General features: G+C 45.3%; 2 protein-coding genes and 1 long non-coding RNA gene across 4 annotated transcripts in view; 1 reads left to right on the top strand and 2 right to left on the bottom strand.

Annotated features, from left to right (window-relative positions):
• LOC308611363 overlaps positions 1-22,707 on the top strand; it is a 59,338-nt gene that overhangs the window by 11,946 nt on the left and 24,685 nt on the right. The window contains exon 2 of one of the 2 annotated variants that reach the window (XR_014014878.1): positions 14,361-14,524. This is a non-coding gene — a long non-coding RNA (uncharacterized lncRNA). Of the gene's footprint in view, positions 1-13,189; positions 14,525-22,707 lie in introns of those variants that run through there. The other variant, XR_014014879.1, reaches the window with a different exon arrangement.
• Positions 5,751-13,126, bottom strand: LOC308611353 (protein SPATA31F1-like). Its single transcript, XM_081260172.1, is given in 7 exon segments — positions 5,751-7,454; positions 7,456-7,773; positions 7,775-8,647; positions 8,651-9,547; positions 10,908-11,010; positions 11,970-12,030; positions 12,558-13,126. Coding segments are annotated over 7 exon segments (2,619 nt in total). The 5' UTR covers positions 12,652-13,126; the 3' UTR covers positions 5,751-7,181.
• On the bottom strand, positions 20,681-22,325 carry LOC308611355 (RNA-binding protein FXR1-like). The gene has a single exon (XM_081260176.1). The coding sequence runs from the start codon at positions 22,265-22,267 to the stop codon at positions 20,960-20,962; it is 1,308 nt and encodes a 435-aa protein (XP_081116302.1). The 5' UTR covers positions 22,268-22,325; the 3' UTR covers positions 20,681-20,959.

Below are 22,707 nucleotides of genomic sequence, written 5' to 3'. Positions count from 1 at the left end.
CCCCTGTAGGAGCCTCTGGTCACTGAGTTCTAAATAATGATTAAGCTGTTATTTCTTCTTCAGCATTATTTTCAGAAAGTATACCTGCACTTAACGCTTCTCAGGTATAAAACACCTATCTCCCTTACTTCTCTACAGGATATAAAACATTCAGTGAGGGGGTAGATGTGGGCTGCTGTACATTTTCATTAAGGCTAAGCTAAGGGGCAGAAGACAAAGCCCACCTCCTCAAATTGCATCAGGGAGGAAATGGGCTTTGGGGCGGGGCGGGGGGGTGGCGGGGGTGGAAGAGGCACGATATCTATTTCTCAGCAAGAACTCCAGAGGACTGGTCACCTTTTAGCCAAAGCAAAAGGAAACAATCAGTAAGAGCTGAACTATCTCGATCCTTTCCCTTACACATAAGCCCTGAGTTACCCAAAACCCATGCCCCCAACACAGTACACAGTACACAGAAAAGATACACTATTATTAGATAAATATTTGTTGGGGAGAATCAATAACCTCTACAAGGAAGGAGTTATTTCTGGATGGGAAGTCTTCATTCCTGGAAATCCTGGGGAAGTGTTTTCTGTCTAGACAGTAGAGACAGATGTCTGAACACAGGGCCTTCAGCAGTGCTGAGCACAGTGGTGGGTGCCTGGCCAGCTTGACGCCTGTGGGTGGGGCTTGGATGGGGCACAGGCTCCCTGTGGGACACAGGTGGGGGATGTTTGTGACACAGTCGCTGGTCCTTGAATGCCACAACTTTCTGGGGGTGTCTCTTCTTATCTCTGATCTGTCTTGTACTACTTGGAGGATAACTCTGGCCAGCAAAGATAGCTTCTTGATGGCAGGACTTGATATTTGTCAGTTTACAGGAGGGAACCCTGTGGTTGAAAGGATGCCCCTGGACAGGCTCTGTCCAGACCTGCACTTGCGCCTTTTGCTGAGTTTTCCTAAACTGCACTGGGGAAGGAAGGGGCTCTTGAGAGTAGGTGACATCCATTGCATACTGACACCCCGGTTTCTCATCTAGGAACTTCCTGATGCCTGTCGCGATTTTCTGAGCTTCAGTTGTCCCAGTCAAGGCAGCTCTACTTTTAACTAGGCCTCTGTTCTGCACAGTTGATATGGGGCTGCCCTTTTCCTGGGCATCTTCTTGCCTTTTGTATTTTATCCCAGAAAAAAAGCCATTGCAAGAAGTGCTTCATTCTTTTTCTGATATGGCCTTCAGGAAGAGGCTGTCCCTTCTGTGATAGCATCTGGGAAGACTTGCTCGCAAGTGTCTTCTCTAGTACCATCTCCTGAGTAGGGAAACGCTTCCTCCTAAGTTGGGATGTCCCGAACCCTTTATCCCCTCGATCAAGCTCTTCTGCCTTGGGCTCCAGAGGGCTCACTTTCTTTGCAGTTGGTGGGAAATTCTTATCCTGGCACCTCCTTAAGGCATGCTTAGGGACCCAAGGTTCCTGCTGCTGCTCCATCCTGATTCCTCTGTCCTCCAAATGGACATGCAGCACCTGGGAAGCTCCCATGTCCCCACCTGAGACGCCCTGGGCATGAGTCAGTGAGGCCTCGTAAGTCAAGTTATCTGAAGCAAGGGATGTGTCAGTGGGTTGGCCTTGAGCCTGGCTACGCTCCCTGTTCTCCAGTTTAAAGTTCAACTCACTGAACAGTTGTTCTTTAAGGTCTAATGATTTAGGATCTTGGGGAACTGGTAATTTGGGTGGGGGGCTTCCAGTGGTCACGGTAGTTTCTACTTTATTCTCATTCACATTTATCATTTGGGAGCTCCCTGGCTTGCTAGTTGCCAACATGTCACTAGTTTTTAATTGAAGAGTATCAAGCTCCTCAGCCGTGAATACCTCCCTAGACCATCTGGGCATTGAAACAGGTTTTGACTTCTCCACCTTTTTGCCCTGTTGCATTTCTCCTTTATCACTGGAACTCACACTCTTATGCTTCGGCTCATATCTGACCCCAGCTTGCTTTGCAAGCAGCTTTTGGGGATATCTGTTGGCTAGTTGAGTCTGTCTATGACCTGCTTTCCCTGTGATGCAGAGGGAGACAGGCAGACGAGTCTGTCTGGCATCCTTAATTCTCTGAACACCCTCTGCCAGCCCACGGTTGACATCAGAGCGTGGTTGTCTCAGGACCCTCTGTCCTCCTTTGCCCACAGGCGAGGTGGCAGGGAGAGAACGATCCAGGTCAGGGGCTGAATTTGTTGTTCCCACTTTGTCTCCATGGAGAGGTGCAGAGCTTCCTCTCAAGGACTTGAAGCTCCCAGATTTGGAGTCTGCCTCAGAAATCACATTGGTTGAGGAGGGCAAGTTGGCATGAGACAAGGACTGGCATGAGGCATCTTTCAATTTAAAGATCTGGATGGATTCAAGGACCTTGCGGGGAAGGACCCACAACATCCTCATATGAAACCTTTTAATATGGGCTTCCGGCATCTGTTTTGGACTGGAATCAACAAAAGTCAGGTCCTGGAAGGTATTCAGGGGGGTAGGCCTCACCCACTGATGATGGCAAACTTCTCTGTTTTGTTTGGGTGTGGGATTTCACAGAAAGAAGCAATCTTTGCTTGATAGCATGCCATGAATTACCCACAGTCTGAGGGAGCCGACCCTCATGTATGTCCTCCAACTTCTTGCTCAAATGTCCTTTTAGGACATTTTCAAGTTGTCTCCGACTTAGACTCTTTGCTGACACCCTTGAATTTTTCTCTGAGAGACTCACCATCTGACTGTTTAGGTCTTTCTCAGAGTCATACCCCAGATCCTTACCTGAAGAGCTCTTTGGGTCATTCAACAGGTGAGCTTTTGGGCCATTCTCTAGGCTGTGTCCCGGATCTTTCCCCACATCTTCCTCTAGCTGGAACATTTCTGAGCTCCTCTCATGGAAGCTTCCAGTTTGGCCCAATCCAACATTTACATTTTTGCTGCTCTGACCCTTAAACACAGAGATCAGTGAGACTTTTGTGTTATAAATATTTTTAAAATTTAAGAGGATTTGGCTTATTAAAATAAGATTATCCTTATTGTTCTCTCACATGGTGCAGGATGCAGCATCTCTGTGGGGTTTATTCCTGTGCCCGTCCTGTGTTTGTTGCCCTCTCTGTGTGGGCTGCAGTGAGGAGGTACAAAAAGGAAGCAGCCACGCTCCCTGTTCGCTAGGACTTAGTGTTTCACAGAAGTGATTTTGTGGAGAAGCCATTCTCCTCCACTGCAGGAAGGCAGTTGCCTTAAATTCTCTCTATAGAATTCTGAATTGCTTTCCTCAGAGACCAGGAGAAGGGCTCCAGAAGGTCAAAACCTTTCGCCATGACAATGTGGTACCTCAGAGGGCAGAGGAAACTCCAAAGGTCCCAGGCAAGCATTGATGTACTCCTAGAATCTACCACCAATTCTGGAAGAGTAAATACTTGAGTTTGTGCCCTGCCATGAGAGTTTTCATTCTGATTTTACCTCTTGAGCCTAGGGGGAGCTGGAAGGTGGGGCTTGTGCTAGGGTTACAGGATGGAATGAGCAAGGCTTCATCCCTCTACAACATCCTGCGTGAATTATAGGCTCTGACCCTGTCTTCTCTCAGCTCTTAACTCTGCTGAGACTTGAGAATCCTGAAGGTCTTGGTTCCAGCTCATCTCTCTACCCCCAGGGGCTGGGCCCCCAACCCTTAGGCACAGAATCACCATTCAGAGGAGGGACACATTCATGCTTCTTCCCATCTGGCTTTTCTGCATCCTGCTAGCAGTGGATACACTGTGCTAAGTGCTGAGTCCTATCAGAGGAAGAGATTCCTGCCCCCACCTCCTGGTTTGATGGTATGTTGAGCCATCTTGGGTTTCCTTAGGAAACACTGAGGCGGGGGCATCCCACAGTCCCCCATACCTCACCATGAGGAAGCCACAGCACTTTCTGCCCTTACTCTCTCCTCTGTGGTAGGTCAGAAAGTGGGACTACAGAGGTGCCAACTTCTGAGAGAAATGAGGTGTCCAGAGTTCCCTCCCAACCACTCAGGGCAGCCTCTTTGTCTTTCTGCTTCCCAGTTGTCTCCTCCAAACACCAAAACTCCCTGGTCCCCGGCTGAACACTAGGATGCCGTACCTGTTACCAGGCGATCACCAACTTCAACGTTTTGTCCTGCCCACCTGGGCTCACATGCTGCCATCAGCTCCTTAGGCCCTAATAAAACACCTTGCCATGGCAACTTCCAGAAGTCCTTTTTGTCTCCGGCTTTGGCTCTATGGATCAGCCCCTCCCCCCAGCCATGATCCTTCCCAGTTCCTCATTCGCCCCCTTAGGTATTTGCCCTGCTCTCTTAATTGTAGAAAAACCACTCTTCTCATGAGACACAGAGTCCCTCCACATTACTGTCACCTTGTCTCTACTTAACCATCAGTGAAACGTCTGTGCTTTTAGCCAAGGCCAACCCTTCAACCTGTGACTCACTCCTCTTATGTTACTTCTGCACCACAACATTGCTCTAGCATTTCTCCCTCTCTCTCCTCCATCATCAGTTTATTCCTCTAGACTGGATCTTTTCCGTCAACATCCAACATGCTATATCTCCTACCTTTAAAAAGCCCTCTTGGTGCTATCTCATTTTTCTGCCCCTCTGTGGAACAAAGCTCCCTAAAGCAGTTGATTACACTTGCTATCACCAATTGCTCTTCCTCTCTCTCGAATCCACTCCCGTCATGCTTTTACCTCCACTTCTCACCTGAGTCTATTCTTCTCAAGGCCATGAATGATCTCTGTGTTGTTAAATCTAACGATCAACTCTGAGTCCTCATCTTACTTGGCGGATTGGAGACTTTTCACGCAGTTGATCACTTTCTCCTTGAAATACTTTCCTCTCTTGCCTTCCAGTATGCCACACTCCTGGTTTTCCTCCTACCTTACTGGCTGCTACTTCTCAGTCTCTGCTTATTCGTACCTACTTTGTCCTCCAAATTCTTAATGTTGAGGTATCCCGGAGCCTGTCTTTAGACCTTCCCTTCATTTACAGTCATTGCCTTGGTGATCTTATCCAGTCTCATGGTTTTACGTATCTTTCTCCCTTCCTTCTCTCCCTCCCTTTCTTTCTTCCTTCCTTCTTTTCCTTCCTTTCTTTCATTCTTCTCCTCCTCTTCCTCCTTCATATTCATCTTCATCATCATCAACATCATTCAATCTTAATCTGTCTTTCTATCTAGTCTTCTACAGCCAGGACCTTCCCTGAGGACCATCACATTTCTGTGCTGAGAATAGACTGTTGGAAGTATGGTCTCAGGCAGAAGCTGGGAGATTAGTTATGACGCTACTGCAGGAATCATAGCAGCAGAGTGAGTGAGAGACGTCATCATGTTCTGAATTCATTTCAGAAGGTAGAGACAACAGGATGGACTGGATATGGACAGTTAGGGAAACAATGTCAAGGATGACACCAATGTTTTTGTCCTGAACAACTAGAAAGATGGAGCTGCCATTAAGTGATGTTGGGAATACTGTGATTGGAGACTGTTTCATACGTGTAATTAGATGATGGCTTGGAGCAGGGAATCAGGAGTTCATTGTTCTATAGTTTGAGGTGAATATTAGACATTCAAGTATATGTGTTGATTAGACAATTTGGGCATGTGAGACTATCCCATGCAATCATGAGCTCCATTGTGCAAGTTCTGTGTCTTTGTCATGTTAGCTATGGTCCCTTGCATATAGTAAGTAAATATTTTAACCGAGTGTAAGATATTTCTCAAAATTATTTTTTAAACTCTTTTTTGTCCAGTTTTGAGATATAATTGACATACAGCACTGTATGAGTTTAAGGTGTACAGCATAATCAAGGTTATTTTTATTGTGACCTGAGGTCCTCATGAGCTGAGTACCCAGTAATCGTGTGTCAGCATTCCCTATTCCATAGCACTCATCATACTAATGTAATGATTTGTCTGCCTCCTAAGCCCAGACTTTCAAGTACTATTAAGGTATTATTATGCCACCACTATCCTAAGCCCTGGGGATATGAGACACTATTGTATTATTTAGGCAAGAATGGATGAGTAATCTAACAAGCAAAGGCAGTAAACACAGAAAAAAGGGGGCAAAGTTGAGATATATCAAGATTAGAACACAGTCATTGACTTCATGTTTGAGCTGAGCAAAAACACAGATTTATAGTTATACCAATCCCTGACACTGGAAAACAGTTTTGTGGGGTTGAGGGTGAGTATTCAGAAATTGTAAATTAATATGCATTGCCTTTGAAAACAAGGCTCAACTCACTGCTCTTCATCACACTATGGACAACAGACCAAAACTCAGTTTATTCATCTCCATCCCCTAAAAGCACTTGGGTATTGGGTTGGCTTCCTGGCTCAAGGTTCTTTAGAGTGCACAGCTAACCAGCCTTTTCTCTTATCATGCCCTCTTCAGGAACATGTCAACTTCTACCCCAGATATTCAGACCTCCATCTACATGCTCTCCCTCCCTGCTTCTCTCCCTGCCTACCCTTGGGAGTGGGGACCAGCCCCTCTCCATGTTCTACTGTGATCTTCATTCCCAGTGTCATTCAGTCCATGCAGCTGATAGACAGTGGAGGTGGGATAGAGGCAAGAGAGCTACAGCGGCCTCCCAAGTGAGTTCTCCAGAAATATCTAACCAATAACCAACAGGGAGCAGAGAGGGGAGACTCTATCATTTGCTTTTGACTGTTGTCATATTACCTATATGCTGTTGATAAACACAAAGCACCTGCTCAAGGCTGGAACACTGGCACTCTCCTAAAAACCTCCCTTCCAGAGTGTGGGCACATATAGAAGTCATCAGTGAATTTTGCCTGTGAGATTCCTGGCCACTCCTCCTTGACAGTTCTAGCCTCACGTCCACATTGCTCCTCTGGGCCGAAGGACACCATGATAAAATTCAAGCCTGACCTCTACCTTCAATGTACCTTAGACAAGGGCCTTCCCTCTCTGTTCAAGTCCCTTTACCCGTAGTCCAGGATGGGGGTGGGGTGGAATGCTACGCAGCTTAAGTGTGGGTTAAAGCCCCTTCCCCAGATAGGAAGGACATTTACCTCCCTTATGCCTTCCCTGAACGCACCGCAGTGGAGAGAAGGAGCAGATGCACACCTCTCTACTTAGAGACACACAGTGTATTCTGGGTGGCACCTCTGTCCACCTGCACGTCAATGAAAATGACAGTAGCAGTCCTCTTCAAGGAATGCTGACGTTGGATAGACTACAAAGTCTCTTGACTGAGCTGGGTCTTCTTGAGCAGACCAGTGCTTCCCTCCGAGGTGAGAGTTGGGAATTAGGGTGGGTTCCCTGGTTGGGTGACACAAGCCACTCGAGGACAGTGCAGTGCCGAGGGCAGCGGCAGGGGATGCCCAGGACTGAGGCAGAGTGGAGTTGATGGGAGCGGGGGCGGTGCCGGAGCTTACTGTCTGGGGAGTGGGGCACATCCAAGAACGCCAAGCCCACCTGCTTTCTCAGTGGGCGGAAACTGGGCCTTAGGGTCCCCTCTTGTTTTCTCCATCTTAGTTTGCCCCTTGGGACTTCTGGCTGAAGCCAGGCTCTTCTCCACATTTTCTTTTCTGGTGTTGGCCACTTTCTCAGATGTGGAGGACATGGACTCCTCATGCCCTTTGCCTTTTGTCTTGGGGTTAATAAAGTGCAGAAAAGATTTCATCTTATTTCTCCAGCCAGATTCTGAAAAGCTGGGCCTCTTTTGAGTACGGCCTTGCATCACCTGCCCCTGAAAAACCCGACCTTGTAAACTTTGGCCCTGCAACGGCTTAACCCGGAGAGAGTTGGCCCAGGAAAGGCTGGCCCTGTGACACCTGAGGCACCACAGGCTGGGCATTCTCAGGAACCCTTGCTGGTTTGAGGATGACATTGAGCTTGGCTTGACTGTCTTGCAGGTCATTCTTCTCAGAGTCTTTCCCCCCAGGGACTCCAGGAGGTAGCTCTGGGAGTTTAAGCTGAGGGCGATGCTGGGGACAGTGTTGACAGAGAGCACCAGGGTGAAAGCGATGTCTCCGTCGCCAGGGGCTGCAGGGTGTCCCATTCAGAAGCATCCCTTCTGGCCTCTCGGTTTCAGCAGAGTGGCTTTTCTTTCTTGTGGAGGAGACTGCAAACACGGCATCCCCTTCTCTGTGGTCCCCGGCCGATTTGGGTTTGCCTGGTTCCTCTCTCTTTTCTGCCAGTGTGGGTACTTGGGCTAAGTCCTTGCTCTTGTCAGGGCTTTGGGGCTCAGGGCTCCAGGTCTCCTTCAGGCTGTGGTTGTTCACACTGGCCTCCAGCTGACCACAGAGCACCTGGGCCTCTGTCAGGTCCCCACTGGGTTGCGAGATATTGGAGGCCCAGTGGACAGAACCATGGGATACTGCACTGGAACTGGGTTGCTCCTGTTTCTGATACACTGCCTTCAACTCAGTGGCCAGCTGTTCTTTGAGATAGAGGCATTCTGGATCTGGGGCACGTGGCATATCTCGTGGGATGGGGAGTTCCTGGAGCAGTGTGTTTCCTTGGTTGTTTAGACTCCCAAGAGACTCCTGTGTGCATATGTTCTCTGAGGTTGCTACAAGTTGTTTCCTGGACTTCCTTGACTTTATGGGAATTCCCAGTTGTATCTCTAGCCTCTTCTTTCTCAGATGGAAATTTAGTTTGGCCAAGATGTGTTATCCAAGTGACGAGGGCCTCGCAGGCTCTGTCTGACTTTCTAGAGGCACCATCTCAATTACTTCTTCCACCTGCACTTCAGCCTGGAATTCATCTGCAATGTCTGCACAAGCCTTGTTGGCATCTTGAAAGCCTGACCCAGGACTTAGACCCTGCTCTTCAGGTGAGGTCATCTGAGTCAGAGGTTCTGTTGGGAATTTGATAGGCCTAGGTACCATCTCTGTGATCATAGCTTGGGAAGTGACTGCTGGGGCCATGACCCTAGAGGGAGCCACATAATAAAGAGCCGGCAGCCCTAACAAGAAGGCCAGACACTTGTACCGTAAAGTTGTCTCCAGTTTCTCAATGGCTCCCTCAGACAGGGCTCGGAGCAGCTTAGGACGTTCAATGACAGCATCTGGTGAGGTTTGTTGCTGCTGATCAAGGGCCGTTGGCATCCAGGGTGTAATTTTCTGTTGTAGGTCCGAGTCACTTGCTGCCTGTAGTTCCAGGGGCTTGCTTTCTGGGATGCAGGTGAAGGGAGCCACTTCCAGGCCCCCAGGAATTATGCACTCCCAAGGGCTATATACACAGGCAGGGATGTTGCCCTGGTGAATCTGCCCACATTTGGAGTCGATATGGCTCTGCAATATTGCCTTGGTCTGGTCAAACAAGTGTGGCAGGGGGACTGTCACTGGGTCCACAATGGGTGAGAATGGGTCATCAGCCCCAGTGGCCTCTAGAGATGTAGGCCAGGGACCATTCACACTGTCTAGGGATGTGCTGCTCCGGGACATAGTCTGCTGGTTAGTGGGGGACAGGAACAATTGAATGGACTGTTGGATCTTCTGCGGCAGGCCCCGGCGGTGGTGAATCAACTGTCTCTGGAGGTGGAATTCCAGCTGCCTCCTGGCATGCTGCTGCGGGAAGAATGGGACCTACTTGAGAATGGACTTGAGGATATGGGGAGGGGGAAGGGTAAGCTGTGACAAAGCGAAAGAGAGGCATGGACATATATACACTACCAAACGTAAGGTAGATAGATAGTGGGAAGCAGCCGCAGAGCACAGGGAGATCAGCTCGGTGCTTTGTGACCGCCTGGAGGGGTGGGATGGGGAGGGTGGGAGGGAGGGAGATGCATGAGGGAAGGGATGTGGGAACAGATGTATATGTATGACTGATTCACTTTGTTATAAAGCAGAAACTAATAAAAAAATGCAAAAAAAAATGCAAAAAAAAAAAGGGTCCTTTAAGCGGGGCTTGGACATGTTCTCATTCATGGAGAGGCCTTGAGGACCCAAGAAGGCGTCACCCAGGGACTCACTGTGCAGAGAAGGAAGACCACAGAATAGCTGGCTATATTTCGGCTGCACATGGCCCACTGAGTCATTAGCCTGTTGCCCAGGCATTAGATAAAGGCCACTTAATTCCTTAAGGGCTGAAGAGGGCACGGCAAGAGCCATATGGTTTGGGATTTGCTGGTAACAGTGTATTTGTTCTGGGTCCATAATGGACCATTCAGAAACCCAGAAGGCCTGGGTAGGCTGGCCAGCCATACATGGACCCCAGTTCTGGTATGAAATGGTCCCAAATCTCTCAACAGAGAACTGAGAAGTATCATTCTGAATGAAAGAAACTGGTTGGTTATATACAGGTTGGTAAAATAATGGTGGATTTGGCATAAGCTGCCTCAGAGACTCTTCCACACGTCTGGGGAGCCCCCACCTCTGGAAATGCATCCATTTTTTTACATGTAGCTCAAGAAGCCTCAGGACTTCAGGACTCAGGGACGGCAGGTGGGCAGGGAGGACAGTGACCGTCTGCAAGGCCACAGGATGTATCAGGGTAGTAATTTCTTGGTTCAGGGTCAGCGGAGAGACCTGGGAATTTAAAGGCTGATGGCCTTGGTTCTCACAGACAAGGTTGAGGTTGCTCTGCATCATCTCCTGCAGCTTCACTGAAACCCTAGGTTCCTCAATCCTTGAAGAAAACATAGTCTCTGGGCCCCTGGGCATCTCTGGCACTTGAAATCCCTGCCTTAGCATGAGGTGTTCAGCCCAGAAATCATGGATGCTGGCTGCACCAGTTGACTGCGCAGCTGACTGGGTTAAGGATTTCTGTGACACTGTGAGGGTAGCAGATGGAAGTGAAAGGTCTTTGGAGTGTGGGCCATGCTCCAGACTCTGTTCAAAAGACACATTAGACATGGACAAAACCTCTAGGCAAGAAGAGCCCTGCGATGACCCCCCTGAAGTGGGGGAGATCAGTGTTCTCACCCACCACTACCTGCTGAATCTCCAGAGCCACAGCGTTGCAGGTTTGGCAGCAGGGATCTGCACACAGGATCTGCCGCACGCTCCCCTCCTGAGGAAGCCAGTCCTGGCTGGGAAGGGAAACATGGCAACCGTTTGTAACTCATGGAATGACATCTGCCTCTTTTCAAGTGTGTGGCCTGGAGATTGACACTGCCCCCCTTAGCCCTGTAAACTCTGAGGCCTGCACCCACTGGGTGTTTACTCATCTACTTGTCTTCCTAGGGAAATGTCATTTGGCAAGTTATGGTGTGCTGGGCTGAGAGCCTGGGGCTTGTTGGGCAAAGTCTCAGACAACTGAAAGGAACGCAGGGCCTTGAGAGCCTGGGAGGTGGGTGAGTTCTCTGCTGACCTGTGCTGAGAAGCTGAACTAGGAGAAGGCAACCAGGCAGATGGGGGAGCCCATGGTTACCTGATGGTGCAGCACCAGGAACATCACCAGATAGAACCTGGAGTCAGCCTCACTTGGGGCTACGAAGGTCCTTGTGGGAACTCTGCATTCTGGGGATTACAGGGCATACACAACATGTCTTGGAAGCCAATCCCTATTCTCTAGAGATCTTAAGAGGGGGATAATATGACAAGCTCCTGCCCGAGGGCTGTCCCAGGAACTGGCCTCCCTGAAGATAAAACCAGAGGAGGTATGTCAGCAGGGTCCAGGGGTCTGCCCTTGAAAGGGTCTAGCTGTAAAGAATATGAAAATGATGACTGATGTATGCACTTAATTATCTAGCCTCCTAACTTGTCTTGTGGTTGAGTGAAAACCCATGTAGTTTTAAATCCTGCACTAGTCAAATCCTGAATTCCAGGACCTTCGTGAGCCTAGCCCAGAGCAGAACTGCAGGACTCCTGTCTCCTGAGACGTCTGATCCCACCCTCTTCTCTGGGAACCCTCAACCAGTGTCCAGGCTCCACTGTGTCTGGCTACCTCCCAGCCATTATGCTCCTCCCCAACCCTGCCCCAGGCCAAGTGGAGAAATGATCACAGGCCAGGCTGGGAGGTGGGAGACTGCAAAGAGCAAGAGATCACCTTCTCATGACAGACAGCAGCTCCCATGGCTTCTCAGCTTCTTCCCGGGAAAGTCTCCTAGCTGAGAAACCAGGAGACAGTGTTACATGGAACGGGAGAGGATTCAGGGACATCCTACAGGAAGCTGGAGATCTTTGAATAACAGGAGAGCCAGTGCTCTGACGCACGTCTGACTACAACGTAACCAGGTATGACGTGCTCTCCTGGACCTAATCTCCTTCGACCTTCACAACCACACTGTGAGTGAGACAGCATCACCGTGCCCATTTTATGGATAACAAGACTGAGAGCTGAAGCGACGTTCACTGGGTCGTAAAACTAGTACATGACACAGTTAAGGACAGAGCCCTTACTTACTCACTCCCCTACTTCCTCTTCATTCCCAGGGGTAAGGTGGAGAATTCTGGAATATTCCCAGGCTCTGATTTCCCACCCAAAAAAGTCTTCTGGGAGAATTTGTCCACTTGGGGAACTGGGCCTTCAGTGGTTAGAGCACTTGGTGCCTGGCACCAGGGGTCATTGAGGGACAGCGTTCATGGGAGCCTCACCCACAGTGGAGAGAAGTCAGAGCAGAGACTGGGACGTTACCTCTTGATGTTTTATCTTTAGCCCTTTGTTTGACTCTCCGGTGACGCTGAAAGGCAAAAGAGAGTGTGAAGCTGGGGTGCTCTCTTCTTTTCATGTCTAAACTGAGACAAAACCTGCAAATATTTCCCTAGCTTTTTCTGTGTTCCAATTTTACGCATTCTCCTACCTTGCTTTTTCCTACTCTGCCTTTTTCACACCATCATTTCCTTTCTCTTATTTCTGATTCATTTTTAGGCTCTTCATACTCCATACCTCCACCCCCATTCCCTGAACAAGTTCTGTGGAGAGATCAGGATAAGACAAGAGAAAGGGAGGAACAGAATAAAGGATGGGTGGCACAGTAGCCAAAGGACTTTAGCCATCCAAGGCCCTAAATGTCCACCAACCAGAAGAATCACCCAAATATGAAGCTGTTCTGGGATCCAATGAGGAAACTTCCTCCATTAAAAAACAAAAAGGGGGTAAGGGGTTAAGAGTAACAAGAGACAGTGAGGGGATAAAACCTTGTTTAAGGCTTAATTGGTTCAGTCGTAGTCATAGCGTTTCCCTACCCAGCAGCAGCTCCTGTTAGGTCCCAATCTTAAATCTTGGTAATTCTTTCCCACTTGCCAAATAATTAATGCAATAATGATGATGCAGCCATAAGTGTAAAGAGGATATCCAACATCCCACAGAATAAAGGTAGGCCTCAACATAATCTAAACCTCACTAGCCATCCCCCTTTCTAGGCTTCCTAGGCTTTCAGGGTCTTAGAACCTAATGCCTCCAAATTCTAGACCTATCATCTCTGCCTCACAGAGCACAGAACCAGACCAGTAGACTGCATCACAAAGCCCTCCTGTTTCCCGTCATGCATAGCATCACAGACCTTTATTTGTCTAGGAGAAACTCATGTGACACAGTGTAGAGCCTGAGCCTAAAGGTGCCAAGTCACAGGAAGCAAATACTCTTTCATGCTCTATTCTCTATATCCTGTTGGCTCAGCCTTCTTCTTTCAGATAACAGTCGGGCATCTATCCCCAGATAACTGAGTCTGCCCTAAAACAGACAGTGGCTACTGTCTCTCTTCCTCCTACTACAGAGGAACTCCATGAACTATATCACCTGTACTGGGAAGATAACTAGAAAACACACAAGAGGACAGTGCACACATTGTCTTGTTAAGTCTTGGACGGTGAAGGTTTTGATGCCACAGGCAATATAGGTGGTCAGTATCAAGAGGTTCAGGAAAAGAACAGTGATTAATGTGTCAAGGAAAGGACATAGCTTCTGTTCTTTTAAATAACTTACTGAGAGTTAAAGAAGGAGTCCTCCCAGTCTCATCCCTAAGCTGGACAGTGTCAAAGGTACAAAGACATTTGAGTTATGTTACCTGCCTGCTCTCAAGACACTTAAAAACCTAGTTTCAAAGACAAGATTAATTCACAATCAAGAACCCACCTTATTAAGAGTTGAATCAAGAACCAGCCTTACTAGGAGTTGGGAAAGAGAGGTGTAGGGAGTTATTTAATGGGTACAAAGTTTCTGTATGGGATGATGAAAAAGTTCTGAAAATGGATGATGGTGATGGTTGCACAGCACTGTGAATGTCCTTAATGTCAGTGACAAGTACACTTAAAAGTGGTTAAAATAGTAAAGTTTATATTGAGTATATTTTACCACAATTTAAAAAACAAAAGGCCAAGAAAACCCAATCGTTAGCATAAGGGGATTTTTTGCTACCTATAAGGAAGAATATTCTGAAAATAATTTGGCAAAAAAATGGATTCGTGAATGTTTTTCTTAAATGCCCTGTTTTTACAGAACAAAATAAATACAAAATAGATCCTTACATTTAAGATAATTTAAGAAGAGTCTCACCCTGAAGACGGGATGAATTTGAGCCATTTCAACATCTTTCCTGAACTTGTAAATTCCATAATACAGGAATGAGAAGACTTTTCCAACTAAAGAGCACTGAATGACAGGTAAACAATAATCAGTGAAAAAACATCTTGCATCAGCTTTTTAGCAGTAGATCAAGATACGTACAAAGTGGCTTGAATCTTTTATTACTGTCGTTATTCCTATCAAACCAAGCTCCAGCTTCCTGCAGCTGCTGCCGGCCTCTATGCTGCTGCAAAGGTTCATAGTCTCCCGTTAACCTGAACCGGTATGGCACTGCGTGGTGCTTGGGGTCCTCCTTCCCTGGACTATGAATGTAGGTAATTAATAAACTTCATTCAGTCTTATAGGTCCAGTGTCAGATGTTGCTCGTTCGGCCATCCCCAGAACCCCAGGGTTACCAATGGAATGAAGAGGAGGTGCATAGAACACTATATCTCCTACACAACCAGCTCCTGCTTCCTGCAGCTACTGCTGCAACACTGCTTAGTCTTCCATTAGCCTGACCTCTTTGCCCCAGACAAAATCACCAAATTTGGCAACATTGGCACCAACTCCAACGAGTTTACTATTTACTTAACAGATAATCCACAGCCACTGTCATCCCACCAAACTGTTAAAACCATATGCTGCAAACTGCTCTATAGCAACTTATCCACCCTTGCTCCTCTGTCTCAGAGCTGAGGTAGAGTCAAATGACAATCTTATGCCTTTCTGCAGAGCAGACTTTTAGTACTGGTTTATTTATTGATTTGGTACCCACTGACAGAGGGTGCTTGTGTGGATAGGACAGTGGGATCAGCGTCTTCCTAAACAAGGGCACATTCATGTAATGAACACACCATCGTTTTTCTTTTTTTAATGGATCACTTCTTTTTTCTTAAATTAATTTATTTAATCTATTTATTTTGGGCTGTGTTGGGTCTTTGCTGCGGTGCGCGGGCCCCTCATTGTGGTGGCTTCTCTTGTTGCGGAGCATGGGCTCTAGACGCACGGGCTTCAGTAGTTGTTGCACGCGGGCTCAGTAGTTGTGGCTCGTGGGCTCTAGAGCACAGTCTCAGTAGCTGTTGCACACGGGCTTAGTTGCTCCGTGGCATGTGGGATCTTCCCAGACCAAGGATCGAACCTGTGTCCCCTGCATTGGCAGGCGTATTCTTAACCACTACACCACCAGGGAAGTCCACACACTGTCTTTTTTTTTTTTTAACATCTTTATTGGAGTATAATTGCTTTACAATGGTGCATTAGTTTCTGCTGTATGACAAAGTGAATCAGCTGTACGTATACATATATCCCCATATCTCCTCCCTCTTGCATCTCCCCTCCCACCCTCCCTATCCCACCCCTCTAGGTGGTCACAAAGCACCGAGCTGATCTCCCTGTGCTATGCGGCTGCTTCCCACTAGCTATTTTACATTTGGTAGTGTATATATATGTCCATGCCGCTCTCTCACTTCGTCCCAGCTTACCCTTCCCTCTCCCCATGTCCTCAAGTCCATTCTCTACGTCTGCATCTTTATTCCCGTCCTGTCCCTACTTTCTTCAGAACCAGTTTTTTTTGTTGTTGTTTTTGTTTTAGATTCCATATATATGTGTTAGCATACGGTATTTGTTTTTCTCTTTCTGACTTACTTCACTCTGTATGACAGACTCTAGGTCCATCCACCTCACTACAAATAACTCAATTTCGTTTCTTTTTATGGCTGAGTAATATTCCGTGGTATATATGGGCCACATCTTCTTTATCCATTCATCTGTCGATGGACACTTTAGGTTGCTTCCATGTCCTGGCTATTGTAAACAGAGCTGCAGTGAACATTGTGGTACATGACTCTTTTTGAATTATGGTTTTCTCAGGGTATATGTCCAGTAGTGGGATGGCTGGGTCATATGGTAGTTCTAGTTTTAGTTTTTTAAGGAACCTCCATACTGTTCTCCACAGTGGCTGTATCAATTTACATTCCCACCAACAGTGCAAGAGGGTTCCCTTTTCTCCACACCCTCTCCAGCATCTACTGTTTGTAGATTTTTTGATCATGGCCACTGTTGCTTTTAATGATGTGGGCGTGGACCTTCAGCTTTGCCCTTCCTGCCTCATGGTGTATCCTGAACGGCAAACAAGGGAGATGAAGTACATCAAAGGCCTCTGTGGACTCTGGAGGGTTACACAACTGTAAAGGATTCAGATTCGTCTGTTTCTAGAAAACTTGGTAAAGCTGGACCCTGCTTGCATGATAATGCTCCAGTGCCACAATTACTGTAATAGTAGAATTTCTTCAGGAAACTGTTCGTGATTACTGATTCATATGCACCATGGGTCATATCACAGCCCGATAAAGAAAAATCCTGACAGGACACTGATGTGATTTTGTCCCTCCACACAAGCCTTACTTAGGAGTTTTGCTGTGTCTCATTCTCAGAAAACACTAGTGAATACCTTAGATGTCTCAGGTGATGGGGACAGAGGCATAGCTTCTTCCATTCAGAAGCAACATTTTTATATGCTAGCATTTTTATTAATGCCCAAGAGTTGGACAGGAAGAGTTGGACACACCCCAGAGTAGTATCTGCAAGACCACCAGCGCTTCACAGCAGGTTACTGCGCTACGCAGAAGTGTAGCAAGCAGCTAGAGGCACTAGAGGGCAGCACGTGCCCACCCAATGAGTCCCGAGGACTCCGTTTCAGGAACTTTAAAAGGCCGTCTGTTCCAATGGCTCTCAATCCTGGCCTTACATCAGAATCACTGGGAAGCTTGTGAAAATATACATTTCCTGGCCTCACCCCAGACTTAATGAATCAGAATCTCTAGGGGCACAGTCTTTCAATCTATGTATTAAATAAGTGTCAAAAATAATCCTCAAGCAATAGAGCACTGGGCTTTGGGGTGTGTACTGGGGAGCAAATGGCCTCCAAAGAGCAACAATTCTTCCTCCCACCCAAGTTTTATTGAGATATAATTGGCACATAACATTGTATTAGTTTAAGGGGAACAACATAATAATTTGATGTATGTAGGTATTGTGAAATGGTTACCACAATAAGTTTAGTTAATATCCATCACCTCAGAGTTATGATTTTTTTCTTGTAATAAGAACTTTTAAGATCTACTCTTTCTGCAACTTTCAAATATATTAACTACAGTCACCAGGCTATACATTAGACCCCCAGAACTTATTAATCTTATAACTGGCATTTTGTCCCTTTTGATCACCTTCATCCATTTCTCCCACCCACACTCCCTGACACTGGCAACCACCAATCTATTCTGTTTGAATGAGTTTGGTGTTTTTTTTAGATTCCATATATAAGTGAGATCACACAATATTTGTCTTTCTCTGTCTGACTTACTTCACTTAGCATAATGCTGTCAAGGTCTATCCGTGTTGTTGCAAATGGCAGGATTTCCTTCTTTTTTATGGCTGAAAAATATTCCATGATGTCATCTTCTTTATCGATTCATCTGTCAGTGGACGCTTAGGTTGTTTCCATGTCTTAGCTATTATAAATAATGCTGCAATGAGCATGCGTGTACAGATATCTCTTGGAGATAGTGATATCACTTCCTTCAGATATATAACCAGAAGTGGGATTGCTGGATGAAATTTGAAGCAGCTATCTGCGGATGATGTTATAAAAAAAATTCTCCTATAATAGGTGAGTTTGGCCATCTCTGGCAATGACCTAACTTAGACAGTGATCTGTAAATGGAAGTTAAGAATTCAGGAACACAAGGAGGAAAGGAGAATTGACCCTGACTGAGAAAAAGTACTATGTGCCAGGCCCTTTACACACATCACCTCATTCAGTCCTTACCCTCAACCAGACCCAGGTACTGTTTTGCCATGTTATATACGAGGAAACTGAATCACCTGTAAGTAAAGTAACACTAGCCTGAGGTCACGTAGCAACTTAGTGATGGATAAAAAGTTTGTTTCTAAACTCCACTAAGTCTTGCAACCTTCAATTCAATCAAGTTGAGAGGAAATGGACATAACATATGATTATAAGATGTTTGAAACTGCAGAATACTCACATGTCCAGTTGTTTTCTTGAAAAGAAGGGCCACAGTAATAAAAGGACTCTAAAACAGGAGCCAAACAGCAAGGCTGGGTCCAAAGGTGTCCAATGTCGTCCAGGTCATACCTACTTCTCATCAGGTATGTCCCCCAGGGGCAACAGCCCAGTGACATTAGCATCTGAGACTGTCCCATTCACACGCCTGGCTTGATTACAGGCTCATCAAGTGCCTTCTGACTAGAATGTAACTTACAGTGTAAATGGACCTATACGAAGAGAATGACCTGACTAGCATGTAGGAGTATTCCAGGTCCCTCGGGATTATATTTCTCAATATAAATTTGTAAATTAGCATGACGATTTTATGCCTCAGACTCCTTTCAGTTTAATTTCAGTTGGTAATTCAGTTTAAATACAGTTGGTTTCTTCAGGAAACCAACTGGCTCAGAGAACCTTGATAAGATGTAGTCTTTCTACTTGTACAGCTGAGGAACACTGACTCCTAGTTCTCCCTCCTTTCCGTTCCTCCTAGTTAGTCTCCACTCTCCTGACCAGTTGCAGAGGCAGGGAGGGCAATTCTAAACATGAGGCTGCTGCAAAGACCACAATCCCCGGCCTCCTCACAGAGGAGAGCAGCACCACTATTTCTCAGTCTGAGCTACTTTCCTCTGTGTGCCTCAGTTTTTTCCCATTAGTACAGAGTAGTATCTATCAAAGGCTATTTATTGAATAAAGCATTTGGGTGGGGGGGAGAGTAATAAATGTTATCCATAAGTGAATCCCGATAACTTAAAAGCAGGAAATAACAGTTAGTTATACAGAAACACTCAAAACATCTCAGACTGTGCCTGGTACAGATAAACTACTACATAAATCTCCTCTAAAGAGGAGAGAGGTTATTTTTGGCTGAAGTGATCTGGGAAAGCTCCATGTTGTAGAAAATGGCATTTAAACTGGTGCTTGAAGCAGACAGAGGATTTTAATACGTGGAATTTGAAGAGAGTGATCCACATGCAGCAGTCAGCATGGATAAAGCGGCTGGTGCCTCTGTGTAATGATATGTGGAAATAACAGAAGGACTCCTGAAATATTTATTTTACTATGGGTACATTTTATTTTGTATATATTCGATCTCAATGAAGTGAGGTTTAGATTTCTTTTTGTCTTTGTGTGAAAACTGAGGTTGTGGATATCTCCTTGTGGGTGTGTTTTTCTGCATCACGTGGACATGAACTGTGTAGATGGGTCTCCTGAATCTGACCATATGTGTTTCTAGGTATAAATGTCTGCGTGGGTGCATTTCTCTACAGACTTTTTGATCTTTGTGGGTATGTGCACAGGTAGTCCTGAGGGAATGGGAAGGAAAGAGAGAGGAAGGAGTAGAGGTGAGGAGGAGAAGAAAGAGAGGAAAGGGAGTGAGAAGCTGTTGAGCTGAACCTCTGTCCAAAGCCCAAATGTGAAACTCCTACACATCATTAGTATTTTAAGTAGTTGATAATTGATTGTCCTATTGACCTTGGAAAGTTCTTTTTCTAATAATAAAACATTCATTGGTAAAAGGCTAGTGTTTCAAACTGCTATGTTTTATCCGTCACATTCTATGTCTTTTCATTTGTCCTTCCTTTCACCCAATTTAGTCCTCTTTTTGTATTTTTTTTTTCTTTTGGTGTCTTATTTTCTTATCCTCCCAGTCCTATTAATTTCTTTATTGGAGTTTTTTTCTTTCTATAAGTTTTTCCTTTCTCTTCTAACTTATGGAGCTAATACCATACCCCACCCATACCCCAGAAAACAAATGTTTTTACATTGTGAAAGGGGTACTTCTTGTTGTAAAGATAGCTTAGGCTCAATCTTGGTGTTTATCTTCACTGCCACAGTTGAATCAACAGATTTAAATTGGGTGCTTTGGTGTATGTTAAAGGCATTGTTCTAGTTACTGAAGAAACAGAGAAAAATGCCTAGAATAGTCAACCAATTATATTAATGATCATCTTTAACTAAAGTAACCAGCTTTTCTTTTCTCCAGACATAGGAGAAAACTAGAAGACAGAAAAGCAAGAGTGATTTAGGTAGTTTTTCCATGGGCATCTACTACATATCATCTTAAGAAAAACTGAGGTGGCAAATAATCATCCGGTGAATTTGCATATTTTTTCGTATTTGTTAATATACTGTCATTCCAAGAAATGAGAGTAAATCAAAATTATATTTAGTGAGTGGTATTTTTGTTTGTTTGTTTGTTTTTTGCCAGCAACTTTTTTTTAATGTTACATATACTATTCTCAAGGCACATCTGATGATATATTTTATAACACAGTAGGTGTCAAAGTTATGTTTAACATATGATTTCTTCAGGATCCCTCCCCTTTCTGAATTCCAAATGGAGGAACTGAAAGTGCGATGTAAAGACTGGCGATCTATATTCTATCTTTGGCAAGCTTGTACAAGCACTATTGTAAAATGTAATGTAAAAGAACTGTAAACTAGGAACTTCTTCAGTTTATGAAACACCATTCAGGACTGCTGCTTCTTGAGTATTTTCTTCTTTTAAGGTATTAATCTTTTCTTCTCCTGGAGTACGCTGTAGTTTAGAAATTTCATCGCCAGAAGCACTAGTTGGGCCATTTATTGCCTTTTCTGAAGGACCATGCTCTTCAATCACATCTTTTGCCATTTCTTTCTTGTTTTTAGCCAAAGTTTCCCTTGGGAGGTTTCTTTGTCTGCTCTGAGACTCAGCTCTAGAAATATAATCTGCAACTGTGACTAGCCCATTTTCATTAACTGAAGCTGTATCAGATTCAGTCATCCCATCCATCAGAACAGCATCTTCATCAGTCCTTCGTCTACGAGACCGCCTACGACGGTTAGTACTGTGATGAGATTCGCTGGCATCAGTGTCTGCAGTCTGATCTGATTCTGTATTATCAAGTAAGCTGTATGGATTGCTGTCTGGATCTTTGAGCACAGAACTGATGGAAGATTTGCCACCACGTGGTCCACCACGACCTCGACCCCCTGAAACACTTCTGCCTCTTCCTCCTGGGCGTCTCCGGCTGTCACGCTGATGCCGGCTCTCTCGGTCATCTTCTCCCGCCAATGACCAATCACTCAGCTCGTCTTTATGCTCAGATTCAGTTTCAGATGGGTTAGACAGCTCAGAGTTTGTACCATAACCGGAGGTGTAATTAGGGCCCCGACGACCTCTGCCTCTTCCACTATAAGACCTAGAACCAATCTGTCGTAGCTGTTCATCAATCTGCAGGCGTTCCATTCTTAGCTGTTCTACTTCCTTTAGATAAGCAATATGATACTCTAAAAGAACTTGCACATTTCCAATGCTTTCTTTAGTGCCAACAAATACAAATGGAACCATCCCATCTTCTCTAGGTAGATTATTTTCATTGTCTCCTTCAATTCTCACCCGAACCACACCAGATTTGTCTACTATTTCTTGAATAACTTTGCCATTCTTCCCAATTACTTTTCCAACAAGATTCCTAGGAACCTGAATAAAATCCTCCACAAATTCCAAAAAACCTCTAGCCTTTTTTACAGCATCAGCACTCTCACCGTAGATTCTAAATGTTCCAGTATCTTCATCTAGCTCAATAGCTGTAACTCCAGGAACCTTTCTAGCTTGCTGTATGTTACTACCATGTGTTCCTATTGCCAGGCCCATCAAATCTTCTCTCACAACAAATTCCTCATGAAAAGCTGCTGCAAGTTGTTTTGTGCATTCTAAATGCTTAGTGGCCTCTTCATTTCTGGACATAAGCATCAACTTCGTACGAATACTTCGCAAATGCATGTCACTCAAAATATTTACTCTCTTAACAGTTGCTTTAGTGAGTGGTATTTATGCATCTGTTTCTTAGAAATAGTTCAGGTATCCAAAGATGGTTTATTAACTAACTTAATCATTTGTTTAATGATTAAGCTCTTCAGGTTAAAGATCTGGAAATATAATTTTAGCTTATGAGTTCTAGAATTGTAAGGATTGTAAGGATTTCATAATAATTTCAGAAACAATGACTTGAAAATTGCTCAAACTTAATAAAAGTCATAAACTTACACATTCAAAATGTTCAATGAGCTCCAAACAGGACAAATTAAAAGCAAACCATGCCCAGACACATCATAATCAAGTTTTTTAGAAGTTTCTTAAAACCAAAGATAAAGAAATCTTGAAAACAACAAGAGAAAAATACTACATTACACAGAGGACTCAAATCAATAAAATTAGAAATA

Source organism: Mesoplodon bidens, assembly GCF_964165515.1.
Source record: "Mesoplodon bidens genome assembly, contig: HAP1_SCAFFOLD_72, whole genome shotgun sequence".
Classification (NCBI taxonomy): Eukaryota; Metazoa; Chordata; class Mammalia; order Artiodactyla; family Ziphiidae; genus Mesoplodon; species Mesoplodon bidens.
Note: the sequence above shows the minus strand (reverse complement) of the source record. Positions and strands in the feature narration are given on the sequence as shown.

Excerpts from the sequence above, each read along its gene's own strand:
- LOC308611355 (XM_081260176.1), bottom strand. The coding sequence starts at position 22,267 with ATGCATTTGCGAAGTATTCGTACGAAGTTGATGCTTATGTCCAGAAAT.